The sequence below is a fragment of the Etheostoma cragini genome, chromosome 21, assembly GCF_013103735.1.
Source record: "Etheostoma cragini isolate CJK2018 chromosome 21, CSU_Ecrag_1.0, whole genome shotgun sequence".
NCBI classification, from domain to species: Eukaryota; Metazoa; Chordata; class Actinopteri; order Perciformes; family Percidae; genus Etheostoma; species Etheostoma cragini.
Window position 1 is genome coordinate 15,340,974 of NC_048427.1, and position 13,389 is coordinate 15,354,362.

Below are 13,389 nucleotides of genomic sequence, written 5' to 3' on the forward strand. Positions count from 1 at the left end.
CTCTCACCCTCTCAATGCCACCTCAAAAAATTCCTTCATGTGTCCACATGAACTGTGTGTTGTCTTGTGCATTACATTTTGATGTTTGTATTGTACTATGTTGCTGTCTGCATTTGTCGTTTTTCAGGGAGTGCGTGTGGCGGCGCTTGTATTAGCAGCGGCCCGGAGGCATGCTCCGAACGGTATTTCGTTGCCTTGTACTTGTACATGTGTAATGACAATAAAGTTATCTATCTATCTATCTATCTTATGGAAAACATTGAACAATATATTAAGAGGAAATAAATCAACTCCAGCCTATTTCGAAAACGAAGGTGATTTTCTTACTAAACCAAGTGTTATAGCAAATTATCTCAATGATTATTTAATAAATAAAATAAATAATCATAAAAATATTACACAGCTACACAAGACAGATTTGTCAAAAACATTGATAAATTATATCATCGAAGATAAAACGTGTAGCTTTAAATTTAAGAATGTCAGTGTTTCTAAAGTTGGATTACTTCTGATGAATTGTAAAAACAAACCACCTGGAGTGGACTATCTTGAATATAAGTTGCTTAAGCCAATAATTACAATCATTGCTCCTACTATTGCTATTGTAATTAATAGTTGTTTTATGAAAAATATATGTCTGCAAGCATGGAAGATATGTAAAGTTGTGCCAATACCAAAGAATAAGAAAATGCCTTTCTCTGAATCAAATAGACCAATAAGCTTATTACCAATTCTCCGTAAAATATTGGAAATAATTGTTTATGAACAGATTCAGTCTTATTTTTTAAATAACAATTTAGATCAAATGTTGATAAAATGCATGAAAGACTCATGGTTTAAAGTTAAAAATAGATTTGTGCATTCGCTTATGTTTTTTTTTTTTACATAATATTATTACAAACAAAACATCTTTACTTTATATACAAAACTATCCTTTAGTATTGATACACTTCATTATCTAACGAGGCATGCAGTAGGAGGCAGTTTTATTTTATCCAAAGTGAAAACTAAATCAATTCAACGTTCAGTCAGGTACAGAGCAATGTGTGAATGGAACTCTCTCCCAAAGACTAGAAAAAACAACTCAGTTTGGTTTTAAAAAAGCACTTAAGACATATTTACTTCAAAGGAATTAAATATTTAATATCAAATGAGTTTGTTATAGGGCTTGTTTTATCTTATTTCTTAAAATAGATTGATCTATTTGGAGTAGTGTCTTTTATTTTATTTCTTGTATTAATTGCGTTAACTGTAAGATTTAATTATTGATTTTATTAGGAACCCAGGAAGAATAGCTTTTAGCTTATGCTGAAGGTAATGGAGATCCAAAACAAACAATCTCAAAAGGCTCTTCCGTGGGTTCTATATCTGCTATATTCTCCTAGGTACATTACTCCAAGCGTTTTACCTTGTGAACAACTCCGTGAACAATTGCGCTTTTCACTTCACACACACGATCTGCACACTGTTAGCTACCTGGTACAATATTGAAATAAGGCCCAGCCCTACACTGACGTCTCTCACTTAAGGCACCCTGCCATTTTCACTCTAACTTGCGCTACTCTCGTAAAGGGGTTGCAGTATACCACACTACAGCGGGAATTTCTTGCTTTTTAACCGTGGTAGAAAAGCATCCATACCGTCCCAGCCCTACGCGCAACACAAGTTCAAAGCGGCAGTTCTCGGGCTCAGAAAACCATGGCCCTATCCAAGCACACCTCCTATTTTGGTTCATGGAGGAGGGTTGGAGGTCCGTGGTGATTAATAAATACACGTTTAGCCGGTTTCATACATCATGAAACAGCCGAGCCAATCGCAGTTCGCATGACAACAACAAACGAAGGATTGGCTTCTCCAGGCAGTCTTTTTGTTGTCTGGATGATGCAGAGCAGCACGATGTGTACAACACACACTGCCTAAAAATCTGCATGCGATTGTGTACTGTAAGTGTTTTCAACAGTTAATAAGCGCAATTATGATAAAAAGGTTAGCAGATTTTGTTTACCCTCAGACAGAACCATGCTAGCTTTATGCTGAACTAAGCTAACTGGCTGCTGGTAGTAGCCTCATATTTACTGTACAGACATTAAGAGTAGTATCGCCCTTCTCAGCTAGCTCTCAGAAAAAAAAGTGAAGAAGTTTATTTCTATTAATGTTGCAGTATTCCTCCTCAGTCTCATTTACTTTGCATTCCTTGACACTTGATACAGTCATTTATAAAATCACCAGAATACACAGCCAAACAAAAACAGGTTGTTAGGCAGCGGATATGATGTTCAGGCTGCAGTAAAACACACACATACTGCACGTATACTGACAGGTGCTTGTTCAAACACTAGACACAGGCTCTCTCACACACACATACATGCACGCACACACATGCATGCACGCATGCACCAGCAGAAATATATAAAGGATCCCTTTGTATGTTCACATACACAAGTAGTCAAACACACACACACACACTCTGTCGAACACCCTCAGTAAAACACGCAGCAGCAGATTGGCCGAGCTCCTCCTGCTCTGCCAGCCAGAACTAATTGAGCCAGAGGCGTAGCAAACCAGCCCGGCTCGCATCAGCACGCACAGCTTTCATGAGGTGAACAGATGCAACATGAGTCATGGATCGCCAAAGATTCTGCTCCGTTGTTCTTGTGGGCTTTGTCTCCACGATGAGAGCTCTTTGGTCCCTTTCAAGACAATCAGAGTTGCTAAGCAGCCCCTCTGGGATACATTTTCCCTATGCGTTTGATGTGAATCCCACTTGGTCTTCTCGGTAAGACACTGACTGCTTAGCAGCCCGATTGGTTGAGGTTAGTCGTTGATCTCGAGTGTTTAAGGGGATAGCTCATTGTTTAGAGTAAGGGTAGTCTTGCATTGCCAGACCCTCCTCCACAGCGTGCAAAGGAGGGTCTAAAAACTAAAATTGAACAGATAGTCTATTTAGCTGTCTGGATTTACCCTGCAGAGATCTAAGGAGCAGTTAACCATAGTCCTTATAAATCCATTGGAGTTTAGAATGCCATCACAAAGAAAGTGCAAGGTACCAGACATCTGGCTGTAAAGAATGACATCCGGCTGTAAAGAGTGACATCTGGCCGAAATTCATTGACAAGAAGGGAGGACTTTCTACCTGTAATGCTTTTAAGATTTCCTGAAGTTAGTGTGGCATTGCCTGCTAGTGAGCTACCCTCTGGGCATTTTTGGCACTTTGATGACAGGTGGTATAGTAGTGCATAATTGCCCAAACCAGGAAGTGATCATTACACAGCCAAAAAGTAATTGCTATGAAATAACAGTTGAAGTATCCAATTGTGTTGCTATGTAAATCATGCTGAATACCAACCAGTCTACCCAACTCTTTTGGCTGATGAGTTGTTGTAATAAATTGACAGGCAGACGGCCATCAGTAAATCATAGCCCCAGGCTCAGAGTCTTGTTATGACTTTTGTACAATGCCAGTTTAGTTTGTCAGGATTACCTTCAGAATTAGGGGAAATATTTGATCTGCAAGTCAAACTACTTCCAAAGCTCTTTGTGTTTATCATTCAGCAAAGGAGACCATCGGAGACAATTAGAGTCAGAGCTCAGTGCATGCCATATTTCTTGGTGGTCTTCCTGTAAGCATCATCTAGTCAACATGACACTTTTCTTAATATAATGCAGCAAAGATATGAAATCACTGCACTTTACTGAGTTTCACCAAAGAAAACCAAAGCTTTGTGTTTATTGTCCTCTCTTCTGCCCTTTTTTTTTAAATACTGTACGAGAATTAATTATGGTTTCTCCTGGAAGAAAACAACACCAATTTCCGTCTTTCCCATTTATAGAATTTTAGTTCCTGCACACACACAAAAAAATACTTTTTACAAGTTGAATTTGTTGTTTTCCTTTATATCTCTGGTGCATTGTGCTGAAATGGAAAGATTGTTTTCCTAACGAAAAGAAAGGTAAAAGAAAGAAATTACGCCACCATTTGCCACATCATATCACAACTGTACCTCGGTCTCAATCGGGCTTCAAAAGGCTGCTTTAAGTCCAAAAAAAGGTTGTGGTTGCAGGGTTGTGCGGTGGTTGTAGTGTCACAGAAACAGCATTTGTGTGATGTCCTGTTGTGTTCTTTGAAATACCTGCTCTTTTGCTGGACCGGCTGACAGCTGACACACGGTTGAGGCAATTAGCTATATTAAACTGATATATAAGGCTAGATGTTGTCTTAAAGTGTTGTCTATTTGTGGTTTTAAAGGCTACATTACAGCAAAGTGATGCAACTCCTGAACTAAGCAGACTGTTCTAGCTGCTCTATTACTTACCTTTATGCACTTAGTCATTGTATCCACATTGTTGATGATTATTTAGCTAAACTGTGATTGGGTTAATATTTTGTGAAAAGCACCAATAGTCTACAATGCTGTCGCAATATCGACATTGATGTATTTGGTAAAAAACTTTGCGAATGCAGGCAGACTCTCACGGCGCTGTGTTTTCTGTACAGGACCTTAAGCCCAGCAACATCGTGGTGAAGTCCGACTGCACACTGAAGATCCTGGACTTCGGCCTGGCCAGGACAGCCGCCACTGGACTCCTCATGACGCCCTACGTGGTCACCCGCTACTACCGCGCCCCTGAGGTCATCCTGGGCATGGGTTACCAGGCCAACGGTGAGTGGAGGAAAGCAGCTTTTAACAGCAAATGGCCAATAAGGAGCTAGTGAGCTGCTGCCTGGCCTTCTGCATGGACCTGCTCCCCCCCCCCCCCAGGATGATTTTCAACAGTACCTCCCTTAAAAACACACACACACACACACTCCAGCACACACTCTTCCTCTGTTCCTACTAAGGTCACACTCGGGGGGGTTGGTGGGTTGGCATGTTGGGCATTGGTGCTTTGTGGGAAACTTCCTGTCCGGGGGACTCCAGTTTCCAGCAGGGCTTTAGCATGCGTTTGATGTTTTATTAAGAGGTTGCCTGTCTTGAGCTGCACACAGCCTGGCTTAAAAATGCCAGTATGAATACAGGCACTTGTGCATGCTCCAGTAGTTTCACTGAGTGCTCTTGCTTGGAACGTATCACAGTTTCTGCAACACGATCTTAAAGGAATAGTTCAACATTTTGAGAAATATGCTTATTTGCCATGAGTTGGAAGATTGATACCACTCTCTTATCTTTTTGTTAGACTCTACAAAATCAGCACCTCTAAAGCTCAATAATTAACACGTTATATCTTGTTTCTTTAGGGTTATGTGTTGGAGGACTCCAGGAAATTTAACATGTAAGGTTGAGCCTGACCGATTAAGGATTTTTAAGACCACTATGCCAATACATTGCCTTTTTTAATCCAGAAATGTGTAACAAAACATAAACAGATTTCCTTAACATTAGTTTTTTTGTAGCTATTCCTGAGTTTGCACTGAAATAATATAATAGTTTGTATTATTGTCACAACAGAACAGATGAACATCAAAATATATTGAAGTTCTAAAAAGTTCTCATAAATAAAATGTACAAAAATACAAACTTGAAATATGACACTTAAAGTTCTTTGAACAAAAACCAAAAAAAAGTTCAGTGTTTCCAACAGGGACATTGTAAAGCGCCCTCTGGTGGACAAACTATGCAACACCAACACTCATAACATGGTTGGCTGTCTGTCTTTATTTTTTAAATGTATACCTTTGGAAACAGTGATGCACATCAGTCAGTTATATTGGTTTGCTAGGATTTTATACCTTTCAGCAACAGTTCCAGCTCGTCGTCGGTAAAGCAATCCCTGGGTTTACGTTTTGCCACATCCATGATTTTCAATCGCAGAGTAGCTCAGAAAATCTGCTTTCTGTATGCAATAGCATGCAGATGCCCAGTGTACGCGATGGCCCATGTGATATGCGTTTTAAGACTTGTTAACAAAGACCAAGATTAGTTCTTCTAATTGAGCTAAAATTAAACTCTTAAAATGGAGTAGTGAAATAGATGTAGCCTGGATGAGTTAGCTCTGGCGGAGCTTGTTGGCACATTATTCTACCTTTGGACAGAGCCATGCTGTTTATTCCTGTTACCAGGCTTTATGCTAAGCTGTGTCCTGGTTCTAGCTTCTTATTTAACGTCCAGACAGGAGAGTGGTATCAAGCTTTCCATCTAAATGTTGGCAAGTGAGGTAAAGAGTTTATTTACAAAAAATGTTTTGTGAAAAGATTTTTTGTGATAGAGACGTGAATTGGGCTCCAGTAGCTAGTTACATTTTTAGGTATAACGCCAGATGCGTAATAGTGAGTTAACAAATCTCACTATTTATTTTTTTTTGATTTTGAGAGAACTCTGAGATTAAAATGCTTGTTAATGCTAATACTCTCTCCTTTTATGTGATTTTTTTTTTTTCCTGCTGACTTGTTGCATTTCTTTGCTTATTCTCTTCTCCCTCCTTCTACGCTGCACATGTGTAGTGGATATTTGGGCTGTGGGCTGCATTATGGCAGAAATGGTTCGCCACAAAATCCTTTTTCCAGGAAGGGATTGTATCCTTGAGCTGCTTGCAGCGGTGTTCAAAACTCAGCACACAAAACATCTTTCGTCTCTTCAAACCATTTTTTTTTTTGTCAAATGGATCGCACGGAGATCATATCCTGTGAGCAACTATAGATTCTATTTCTCAGATCTGCCTGACACCTTGACTTGCAACCACCCACCTGTTCTTCTAACAGACACACAAGCACACACAACTTATCCCTCTCTCCCTCCCCACTCACCTCAAGCACCATGACAGTCCCCTGAAGAGCCCGAAATAGAATTTAATAGCTTGGTCTTCCATAGCCCAGAACTAAACTGCATTAAAATACCCTCGTCTATCCTCAAACTGCTTCCCAAATGTCTTTGTTTATGCCATAGAAGCAGTCACACAGAACAATAAGTTGTTTGGTTTTGCTCCACAACATAATACTGAATACATGGTTGTTCTGTCAGGAAAATATTTGTGATATGAGAAAAAAAAGAAGCTTAAACCAATGATTACTTCTGGCTTAATGGATCAGAATATTTTAGTTTAACGCAACATGAATGGCAGTGAGGACCCTGAGGGTGTTAAAATGCATTTCTGCAACAACAACAAAAAGTTTCTGAAGACCTTGACAGTCAGTGTCTCACTTCAAAAGCTTATGATTCAGGGAACCTGAAGAAGAAATGGTTTTCAGCACGTGTGTGTGTAGTTTTAACAGAAGCTTGTTATGGACAGGTTATGCAAGCCAGAAGAATAATGAGTCATGATTTTGCTCAGCTTTGTGGGACGCTGACCCAGGTTCGAGAGTGCGCTTAACTGCATGCAACTCATTTTTGTCATGTATCACACACATCACTTGGCACCACATTGTGTTTTTATTTTCATGTTATTTATTCCCCCCCCATGTTTTTAGGTGTTTTTTGTTAGTCCTGCATGCTAATTTGGTGGTTGTCATTTCATTTTTCAGTTGATGTCTGGTCTGTTGGATGCATCATGGCGGAAATGGTCCGGGGTAGTGTGTTGTTTCCAGGCACTGATCGTATCCTTAAGTTGAACTTCCATCCAAACCCCAAAATGCCATCTTGTCTCTCATCCTCTTGTCTGACATCTTGTTCATATCTTTTCCACTCAGTGGGGAAAACCTGCCAAGCCACTGCGTGTTTTGAAGAGTGATATTTGATGAGTCATCCTATTCAGAGTCAACATTCCTTTCTCTCAGTGACTGTGTTGAAGGGGAACAGACTTTTTTCACGGCAGAGCGGGTAAGGCACAGGTGTAATCAATAACACTAATGAACAAGCACCATGCCTTGGTTAATTAAATACACCTGTGGTTTCCCTGCTCTACTATGTAAACAAATGGAAATGGTCTATTCTGCATTTTTTATCCTTTTTTAATTTTTACATTAATGACGACAATGTGAGTATAGTGGGGCTCAAAAGTTTGTGCACCCCAGGTAAAAATTTGTATTATTGTGCATCAAGAAGCTACAAAAGTAAAAATCTCCAAACGGCATAAAATGACAGATTAGACATTTGTATGATATGTCACAAAAGTTAGATTTTATTTCCATCATTTACACTTTCAAAATAACAAAAAAACAAAAAAAAGAGGCTGCAAAAGTTTGGGCACACTGCAAAGTTTCTAGCATGCACCGCCCCCTTTGGAAAGCCGAGACCTGACAGTGTCATGGATTGTTCTCAATTATTGTCTGGAAAGACCAGGTGATGTCAATCTTAAGGTTTTAAATGCCCAGACTCATCTGAACTTGCCCCAACAATCAGCACCATGGCTTCTTCTATGCAGCTGTCTAGAAAACTGAAACTGAAAATAGTTGAAGCTCACAAAGCAGGAAAAGGCTATAAGAAGATAGCAAAGCGTTTTCAGATGCCAATATTCTCTGTTTGTAATGTAATTAAGAAATGGCAGTCATCAGGAACAGTGGCAGTTAAAGCAGATCTGGAAGACCAAGAAAAATATCAGACAGAACAGCTTGCAGGATTGTGAGAAAAGCAAGTCCAAACCCACGTTTGACTGCACGATCCATCCAGGAAGACCTGGCAGACACTGTAGTTGTGCCACACCTTTCCACTATAAAGAGATACTTGTACAAATATGATCTTCACGGAAGAATCATCAGAAGAATACCTCTACTACGTCCTCAACACAAAAATCAGCGTTTGAAGTTCGCAAATGAACATATAGACAAGTCTGATTTATTGTGGGGGGGAAAAGGACACAAAATTTAATGAAGAGAACCTCTGTCCAACTGTTAAGCATGGGGGGGGGGGGGATCAATCATGCTCTGGGATTGTATTGCATCCAGAGGCACAGGGAACATTTTACGACTTGAAGGAAAAATTGATTCAAAAAAATTTGGATGGATAATGATCCTAAAACACCTCAAAATTCACAGTGGATTACATCAAGAAGCGTTAACTGAAGGTTTTGCCATGGCCTTCACAATCTCCTGACCTCAAAATAAATGAAAATCTATGGATAGACCCTCAAAGAGCAGTGCGTGACAGACCTAGAAATCTCAAAGAACTGGAAGACTGTTGGAAGGAAGAATGGGCGAAGATACCTCAAACCAGAATTGAAAGACTCTTGGCTGGCTACAAGAAGCGTCTCCAAGTGGGGATACTTGCCAAAGGGGGCAGTACAAGGTATTAACTCTGCAGGGTGCCCAAAAGTTTGCAGACAGCATTTTTTTGTTTTCTGTTATTTTGAAAGCTTAATGATGGAAATAAAATATAAATTGTTGTGACATATCATACAAATGTCTAATTTGTCATTTGATGCCTTTTGGAGATTTTTCCATCTTTTTTTTTGGCTAAGAAGCTTCTTTTTTGGCACATTAATACTAATTTTTACCTGGAATGCCCAAACGTTTGAGCCCCACTGCACATTTTTAACATTATGTAGGCGCCTTATTCTGCAGTTACAGTTGGTTGTTAAGTTGCATGTTTTGCTAAAACCGAGGCAACTTATTTTTTTTGTTCCTACTTGGTTCTGTGTTAATTGACCTTTTGTTACGGCAGACATGTTTATAGGTCATTGTAGGAAAAGCACAGGTGTGTTCGAAGCCATTAATGGTGGATGCTTTTCACTTAGGAGAGGCCCTAGTGTTGTGCACGCTGACTCGCTGAAATAGCTTACTGGGACACTTGATAGCCATCGTTAAGGTTGTTGATTTTAATTGTGCTTTTCCTACTATGACAAGTTAAAATGTTCCCCAAAAAAAAGAGGCCCTAGAGTATGCTGCATGGATTCTATATTTATGTTTCTCAACATCATCAGTTGGCTGTTGCTGCTTTGCAGCATTGTTGTGTGTATTAATATTAAGAAAAACATTTTGTGCGCGATCACTGATTTATAACTGCATCAATAAGCGAACACTTAACAATGTCACTTAAGAATATATAACTAGTCACTTAACAATGCAGTATGCCGGTTGACTTTGGTTAGCTAAGGTTAATATAGCATTAGCTTGATAATTGTTGCACTATTGCCGAAAGTGGGACTTTGTTGGTATAGACTATGTAAAAGAGACATGCCACTGACAGAGATGGCAGCTGAACACAAATAAATTAAATTATTCTTAGAGAAGCATTTAACTTACTAACATAACACTGTCCCATTTCAGGTTGTTAGAATAACTCTAGTGAAATACTTTCTGAACAAAACTAATGAAACTAAAGCTAGCTTGAAATAGTAGCAGGTCTCTAAATGAAACCTGTTAGCCATTTACTAATCATTTACTAATCCTGTTTCCTGTTGACCCTTCCTTTGAAATGTCACAAAAAATAATCATGATTAGGCGCGTTTCCATCAAATGGCCGCTATGATTTATACAGTCACACTTTTGGTATGAACAATATACTTGGCTCTCTCTATTTACCTTCTGACAGGACCAAATCTGGGGGGGGGGGGGGGGGCGCAAGAAAAAATAGTGGCATATATGTTTCCAGGTGGGCATCACCTGTCTCACTTAACATAGTTCATGGTGTTTGTACCCCACTCCATCCCTCCAGACTCATTTCCGAAGGTTTGAATGGAATTTTAATCTGTTATGACCTTTTCTTCATAAGAAAAACTGCCAATACTAAACAGCCTTTCAGCAAACCTTCCTAATATATACAGTTGCAGTTCTGAAACTATTTCAGGAACACTTCCAAGATAAAAAAAGACCCAGTACAGACAGTAGAAACTCCAGAAACTCCTTTTATTATTTATCAGTTGTGCAGAATCAGATGCGTTGAATAAATACCACAAACTTGGGAATAAAAAGGAAAATCACAGTATATACATCTTAATGTTGATATTGCAGCGATATTGTAGGGTGGACAATTGGTGTTTTTACAAAATATTAACACAATGACTTTTAATTAATTATGGGCATATAATGACTAAGAACAGCACCATAATAGAACAGCACCTGCTCTGATAGGTTCAGAAAAGGACATCACTTTACTGTAATATAGCCTTTAAAACCAGGGATAGACTACATTTATCATATTACGTTATAGAAAATCAAAGACAATATCTATCCCTTTATATCGATGTTGATATAACATAGATATATTGCCCAACCCTAATTCACATAGACTGTGTCGGCCGTCAGGCGGTCATATTGTCATCAAACATAAGGCTATATCTAGCTTAGGGCTGGGCAATGTGGAGAAAATCAGATATCAGGATATTTTTGACCAAATACCTCAATATTGTTATAGCAACAATATTGTAGTGTTAATGGTGTTTTCACAAAATATGTACACAATGAGATTTTTGATAAAGACCCATGAGTAATGTGGATATAATGACTAAGTGGGTAAAAGCAAATAATAGAACAGTTACAACAGTCTGGTAAGTTCAGAAAATTACATCACTTTACTATAATGCAGCCTTTCAAACCATATTACGATATTACAATATCCAAAATCTAAGACAATATCTAGTCTCATATCACAATATCGATGTATTGCCCAGCTCTAACCTGGCAAATATCAATGTCAATATAATATCTGAGTTTTTCCAGCCTTAGCTATAAGCAAAAGCAGAGTGCGGGATTTTCCTTTTTTCCCCTATATATTCATCAGTTCAAAATGACCCACCCCAACCTTGGAATGGCCACTCCGTTTGTCCAAACCCAGCCCAGTGCTTTTTACTTAACACCTGCCAACCTTAAGATATCGACCAGTGGAACAAGGTGATCGAGCAGCTGGGGACCCCGTCTCAGGAGTTCCTGATGAAGCTCAACCAGTCGGTGAGGACCTACGTGGAGAACAGGCCACGGTATGCTGGCTACAGCTTCGAGAAGCTCTTCCCTGACGTCCTGTTCCCTGCAGACTCTGAACACAACAAACTGAAAGGTAAAAAAAAAAGCTTCTGTTGTCTTAATCTTAATGCCCATGATGTCATCTTGAAAAGACTTACCGAAAGCACACAAAAAACAGCGCGAGGTTATGTATTTAATGCCTGGTAACCATTTTTTGGTTTCCTCTTGTTGAGGTGTAATTGTCCAGCTGGAAGGGGAACCATTTGTTAAATGTTTGATCACATCCCAAGGTTATTAAGTGCTGCTTGACTATTTTGGTCAACAATGAAATCGCTTTTATTTAACATGACTACTCATTGTCTTTTGATGAAATGTTGCAATTATTAAACTTAAAAAATTGTGAGACAGTTGAACAAATCAACAGTGAAAACGCCTTGAACTGTGAAAATTCCCATCAATACTTTTGCTCTAGTATAGAGTTTACTTGCAAAATGTAATGTGCAAAATAATCTTTTTTTTTTTTTTTTCCTTTTTTTGGGATCATTAGTAGCCAAAATTATTAGATGGCTTATACTTTTGGCTAATTGCACAGCCTTTCAGTGTTATGCCACAATATGCTTGAGCTTTACAGCATGACATTTGAATAGAAGACTTATTTTTAAAGCTGTTTTTTTTTTTTTTTTTTTTTTGCTAATGTAGAATTTAACACAGGGGACTTTTAAAGGTGTTCTAAACGCAGTCTCTGTAGACAGCCCAGGCTCATCACACGGCAACAAAAACACACTGCGCCAACCTGCACCTCAAAGAGTGTTCCAGCCAATAACCGACAAGAAGGATTTTGGGGTGGGGGTTGGGGGGTTAGTGTGAAGGACGAAGGGGGAGGGGGGAGATGAGGAGACGGGAGGGGCGAGCTAGCCTCCTTTTTGTTTGACAATACTTTGAACGTAAACAAGAAGTGACGTCACCCAACATTGCCAAGCACATTTAAAATGGCTACTTTTGTAATTGAAGGATTAGTTTTACCCAACTGTTGACTTGTTTTCCTTTATCAATGTTCTTTTTACCTACCCAAAATAACATTATTGATTCCCCACAACACTCTTTAGCAAGTACAAATCTCTACTTTCACTCATTTTGGGGTGTCTTATTCAGTTTTATAGTATTTGAAAAACAATTTTGAAATAGTACTGAGTACAAGTTGACATACAGTGGTGTGAAAAAGTGTTTGCCCCCTTCCTCATTTCCTGTTCCTTTGCATGTTTGTCACACTTAAGTGTTTCAGAACATCAAACCAATTTAAACAATAGTCAAGGACAACACAAGTAAACACAGAATGCAATTGTAAATGAAGGTGTTTATTATTAAAGGTGAAAAAAAAATCCTAACCATCATGGCCCTGTGTGAAAAAGTGATTGCCCCCCCCTTGTTAAAACATACTATAACTGTGGTTGTCCCCACCTGAGTTCAATTTCTCTAGCCACATAAAGAACATCAAAAAGAACATCAAAGCTCGTCTCAATTTCTAAACAACACATCTTGATGATTCCCAAGACTTTTGGGACAACATTCTGTGGACCGATGAGACAAAAGTGGAACTCTTTGGAAGGTGTGTGTCCAAGTAT

The 13,389-nt window shown here is 39.0% G+C and overlaps 1 protein-coding gene across 2 annotated transcripts in view; it reads left to right on the top strand.

The window, feature by feature from the left end:
* mapk8b (mitogen-activated protein kinase 8b) overlaps positions 1–13,389 on the top strand; it is a 45,273-nt gene that overhangs the window by 23,443 nt on the left and 8,441 nt on the right. The window contains exons 6-8 of one of the 2 annotated variants that reach the window (XM_034859970.1): positions 4,496–4,661; positions 6,440–6,511; positions 11,679–11,861. In XM_034859970.1, the coding sequence (XP_034715861.1) occupies positions 4,496–4,661; positions 6,440–6,511; positions 11,679–11,861 (421 nt within the window). Of the gene's footprint in view, positions 1–4,495; positions 4,662–6,439; positions 6,512–7,456; positions 7,529–11,678; positions 11,862–13,389 lie in introns of both variants that reach the window. The other variant, XM_034859969.1, reaches the window with a different exon arrangement.